Source organism: Trematomus bernacchii, unplaced genomic scaffold (assembly GCF_902827165.1).
Source record: "Trematomus bernacchii unplaced genomic scaffold, fTreBer1.1, whole genome shotgun sequence".
Lineage (NCBI taxonomy): Eukaryota > Metazoa > Chordata > Actinopteri > Perciformes > Nototheniidae > Trematomus > Trematomus bernacchii.
Window position 1 is genome coordinate 330,368 of NW_022987696.1, and position 5,042 is coordinate 335,409.

At 45.0% G+C, this 5,042-nt stretch overlaps 1 protein-coding gene across 1 annotated transcript; it reads left to right on the forward strand.

Moving 5' to 3' along the window:
- The first annotated feature begins 1,833 nt into the window (after positions 1-1,833).
- LOC117489262 (tetra-peptide repeat homeobox protein 1-like) lies at positions 1,834-4,274 on the forward strand. The gene is made up of 5 exons (XM_034138467.1): positions 1,834-1,991; positions 2,301-2,474; positions 2,632-2,745; positions 3,452-3,530; positions 4,152-4,274. Exons 1-5 carry the CDS (start codon positions 1,927-1,929, stop codon positions 4,272-4,274), a joined length of 555 nt encoding a protein of 184 aa, XP_033994358.1. The 5' UTR covers positions 1,834-1,926.
- The last annotated feature ends 768 nt before the right edge of the window (positions 4,275-5,042 follow it).

Consider the following 5,042-nt stretch of genomic DNA (forward strand, 5'->3'; position numbering starts at 1 on the left):
TTTCAGAGCAGTGTAATAATTATTTGACCTAAAACTAAATGTTTTTATGAACATGACATGGGGATTTGCTAACTTTTGATTTCCCCCATTTTACACGACACAAATGGAGGCCACTATGGGCCACAACTAACACGTAGGTTTCTGTAGGGTTCATGGCAGACGGATGCAGTTGCTCTCAGGAGGATATATAATAAAGGTGTGTTAGCTGCTGAGCCTATTTAGTGTGCATACGACACACCTGGCACAGTTTATTCATTTCACACGTAGCGTAGCGCGTGCATGTCGCCGTCCAATCCTTTTGTCAATCCGTCTTAACCGCCTTCGCTTCCGAATCAGCATTGCTATTGCATTTGACTGGTCGACGATCTGTATTTGTGTTTGCTTAAATAAGGCAGACGAAGCTCATGTCTGAGGTCGGAAGGTAAACAGACGCCTCATTTACAGCAAGTGGGCGCGGGAGGTTTTTCTTCTTCTTTTTCTCTCGGTTTTTTGGCGGATTGCAACTTTAAGGTGCATACCGCCACCTACTGTACTTGCCGTGAAGTTGTTTGCGGCCTGCCAGTAAACCCAAAGCAGAGAAAGAAGAAGTGACGTCAGCGGTTCATTTGCCTAATCCACTCCCAGGAACTCATTTTGGTGTGAACGCAATCTGCTTTAGTTCATCAGAACTAAAAGAGCTCTCATGAACTATTGTGGGAAAAGTACTTGGTGTGAACGCGCCTAATGGGATTCACCTGGTTAGATAAAGGTTTGAAATTAAATAAATAATCAGTGAATCACAAAAGTAGTTTAACAAATAAACAAATAAATAAAATCAGTTTGAATTCAATAAAATAATTTCCTAATTCAATACGATAATACACAATTTATTATTTACTTTTAAATCACATCATTTATAAAATAAATACAACACTTATATTTTTTTTTATGAAATGTGTAAATCTGACATATTTTTTAATCAATTAAATTTGTTTTAAATTGAATTATTTTGTTTTGTTTTTCAAATCACATTTTAATATATTACATTTGTTTATGAATGAATTAACTCATTGATATCGGGTTCAGGAGTCATTTTGCTGACTCATGTTAACGGAGAGGAGACGCCATCTTATCTTCTCTGATATCAGTATTAGGATGCAGCAGCAGAGACCTGGACCTGGACCTGAAGCTGGACCTGAAGCTGGACCTGAAGCTGAACCTGGACCTGGACCTGGACCTGAAGCTGAACCTGGACCTGGACCTGAAGCTGGACCTGGACCTGAAGCTGGACCTGAACCTCGACCTGAAGCTGGACCTGGACCTGGACCTGAAGATGGACCTGAACCTGGACCTGGATCCAGCTGTGTGTCCATGAAGAGTGACGGGTCTATGGATCCCCCTCTTACCTTTAAATCTGGACGTCCTGCAGAGGGAAGGTGAGAATGTAAAAGTGTGTAACGTGATCAGCTCCTTTCTGAGGAGTTCAGAGTTCTTCTTCTCCCGGACGCTGGGACATTGTTCTGTTAGCTCTTTGGTTCTTCTAACTTACTCCATCTTTTCAGAGATGTTTATTTTATTCTTGTGTTGTTGTTGTTGTGTGGTTGTTTTATCTCTGCTAGAAGTCAGATGTCCTCTAGAGGGACGCTAAAGAAGAACTGGACATCTGAAACTGATGTGAAGCTAATGAAAGAGCAAACTGATCCATGAACTGGAACCAGAGAGAATCTGCTATAACTCACTTTGTTCACTTTTACTTGTTTGTATCAGGAAGCAGCGGAAGAAGAAGAGACCTAAACCTAAACCTAAACCTGGACCTGAAGATGACCTGGACCTGAAGCTGAACCTGGACCTGGACCTGGACCTGGACCTGAAGCTGGACCTGAAGCTGGACCTGGACCTGTACCTGAAGATGGACCTGCAGATGGACCTGGATCCAGCTGTGTGTCCATGAAGAGTGACGGGTCTATGAGTTCCCCTCTTGACTTTAAATCTGGACGTCCTGCAGAGGGAAGGTGAGAATGTAAAAGTGTGTCACGTGATCAGCTTCTTTCTCCCGGACGCTGGGACATTGTTCTGTTAGCTCTTTGGTTCTTCTAACTTACTCCATCTTTTCAGAGAGGTTTCTTTTATTCTTGTGTTGTTGTTGTTGTTGTGTTGTTGTTTTTTCTCTGCTAGAAGTCAGATGTCCTCTCGTGGGACGCTAAAGAAGAACTGGACATCTGAACTGATGTGAAGCTAAAGAAAGAGCAACTGATCCATGAACTGGAACCAGAGAGAATCTGCTATAACTAACTTTGTTCACTTTGACTTGTTTGTATCAGGAAGCAGCGGAAGAGACCTAGACCTGGACCTGAACCTGGACCAGAACCTGGACCAGAACCTGGACCTGCAGATGGACCTGAAGATGGACCTGGACCCAGCTGTGTGTCCATGAAGAGTGGCTGGTCTATGGATCACCCTATTGTCTTTAAATCTGGACTTCCTGCAGAGAGAAGGTATGAAATTGAAAACTGGACTATCTTCTGACTCTCAGACTCAGAAAGTGGTCCCACTGCGCGACGTTTGCAGCGTTAGCCTGTTGAAAATGTGAGCTTGATCATAAATCCAATAAAATGAAGTGCACAAAGATGAATTCTTCTTTATTTGTATCAGGATCCAGAGACCTGGACCTGGACCTGGACCTGGATCCAGCTGTGTGTCCATGAAGAGTGACTTTTCTATGCAGTCTCCTCTTTACTTTAAAGCTGGACAAAGTGCTGATGAAAGGTAAAGAATTTCAAACTGGACTCTGTTACTATCTGACTCTCTTTGGAGAAGAGTAAATCCTGCTCCAGCCTCCAACGTACCTCTCTTGAGTTGGTTTCTAATTACTTCTATTTATATTATGAATCATATAATGAGCAAAGACAGATGACTCTACCAAATTAAGACATTAATCATGGACTGTTTTAGACGACCCCCCCCCCCCTTCTGTTTGACGGCAGGCAGCGAGCTGTTAATGGCATGAAGGGCGGCGTGAGGTGTCTGGTGGTTTTATTACTCTGTTCTTTATCAGTCTCAGGATCCAGCAGCAGAGACCTGGACCTGGACCTGGACCCCGCTGTGAGTCCATGAAGAGTGACTTTTCTATGCAGTCTCCTATGAACTTTAAAGCTGGACAAAAGTGCTGATGAAAGGTAAGAATTTCAAACTGGACTCTGTTACTATCTGACTCTCTTGGAGAAGGCACCACAGATTGGTTCAGATCAGGCTCCAGATATAATGGGGCTTTCTGTTCCTTGCACCATCAGCTGCTGTGAGGCTTCTGATGGTCGGACGCTTTCAGGCCTCAGTAATATTGGTGTTTTATAACCCCCCCCCCTCCACCTGCTGAGCCACAGCTACCCTGTTATTCTGTCTTCATCTCAGAACACCTTCAGTCAGCTGTGTGGCAGATTAGAGTCTTTAAATGTTCTGGATGTTTTCTCCACAGAGTTCTGCAGGAGTTCTCCGAGGTTCCCGGTGATCAGTCTGCCCCGAAGCATCACACTGACCTGGACTCCATATTTATGGTGTGTACATACATTTACTATGAACTACAGATGATCTACCATTCAGGTCCTGACAGTGTCCATGCTGCTCTGTTTAGACCAGCAGGCCTTCAGACGGACAGATGATCACATGTTGTCTTCTTTAAATTCCAGGGTTCATACAGTCATTAAAAACCTGGAAAGGTCATGGAAATTTAAAATGCAAATTCCAGGCCCTGGAAAAGCTATGGAAAACAATATTTTTCCCAAAGTTTTGAAAAAGTCAAGAAAATGTAACTAAAGTTGTATCAAATATAATTTATATTTTATCTAATCGCCGAAATAGTAATACTATAATGATAATACATACTGTATCGTATAGTAAGGAAACGTAAAATGGCATTTAACTTGAGGTATTTCGCTGGTGAGAGATGTTTACGATCACGCTGTGAGCCTCTCCCTCACACAGGGTTCAAAGAGGGACGGAAAGAGCAGTTTATTAGCACCAAAACAAAGTACACACACGAGTTGTAAAACGTTGCCCGTGTGGGATCCTTCACAGGTCCTTGGCGACCTTCCAGGATCCCGCCTACTGCAAGACTGACCAGAACCAGGTTACCACATGCTTTTATTCAGTGACTGATTACCTTGATTTCCGATCAGCTGTCTGGCCTCCGGCCGAGCCACTCCCTTCACTCCAGCAGCCGGCGCCCTAACCACACCCCTAACCACATACTCCCCACCGCCCGACTCAGGCCGGGATCCCGCCAGCCGCAAGCTGACTGACCGGATCTGAAGGCAAGGCAATTTTATTTATATAGCACTTTTCAGCACGTGGCGATTCAAAGTGCTTTACAAAATAAAAACAAAAGACATTTAAAAACAAATACAGCATAAATACATTATTAAATGGCATTTAAAAACTTGAAGCACCCTTTCGGGCAGGTCGGTCATGTGGTCAGCTCCGAAAAGGACGGGATGAACCGCCTGTAGTAGCCGGCCAGCCCCATGAACCTCCTGACCTCTTTTTTCGTCTTGGGCGCCAGACAGGCTGAAAATGGCGGTTGTTTTCTCTATCTGTGGCCGCACCTTCCCGCCGCCCAAGTGGTACCCCAGATACCGTACCTCCCTCCGTCCAACAGGCACACTTCTTCGGCTTGGCCGTGAGCCCCGCCTGCCTCAGGGACTCGAGCACTGCCCCCACCTGCTGCATATGCTGCTCCCACGTCTCACTGTGAATGATGACATCATCCAAGTAAGCAGCAGCATATGCAGAGTGGGGACGCAGCCACCACGGTCCATGAGCCGCTGGAAGGTGGCTGGAGCTCTGAACAACCCGAAAGGAAGTGTGATAAATTGATACAAACCATACGGAGTGGAGAAGGCCGGTTTTTTCCTTAGACTCTGGAGAAAGGGGAATCTGCCAATAGCCCTTGGTTAAATCCAGCGTCGCGTAATAAGCGAGCAGTGCCTAGCCGATCCAGGAGTTCATCGACACGGGGCATTGGATAAGCATAGAATTTGGACACCTCGTTCACCCTGCGGTAGTCCACA

What these genes read in the sequence shown, in the direction of transcription:
- LOC117489262 (XM_034138467.1), top strand. Translation starts at nt 1,927, where the DNA reads ATGAAGAGTGACGGGTCTATGAGTTCCCCTCTTGACTTTAAATCTGGA. An exon ending in GGACTTCCTGCAGAGAGAAG is followed by an intron (nt 2,475 to 2,631) that starts GTATGAAATTGA and finishes TATTTGTATCAG; the next exon opens with GATCCAGAGACCTGGACCTG. An exon ending in GGACAAAGTGCTGATGAAAG is followed by an intron (nt 2,746 to 3,451) that starts GTAAAGAATTTC and finishes TTTTCTCCACAG; the next exon opens with AGTTCTGCAGGAGTTCTCCG.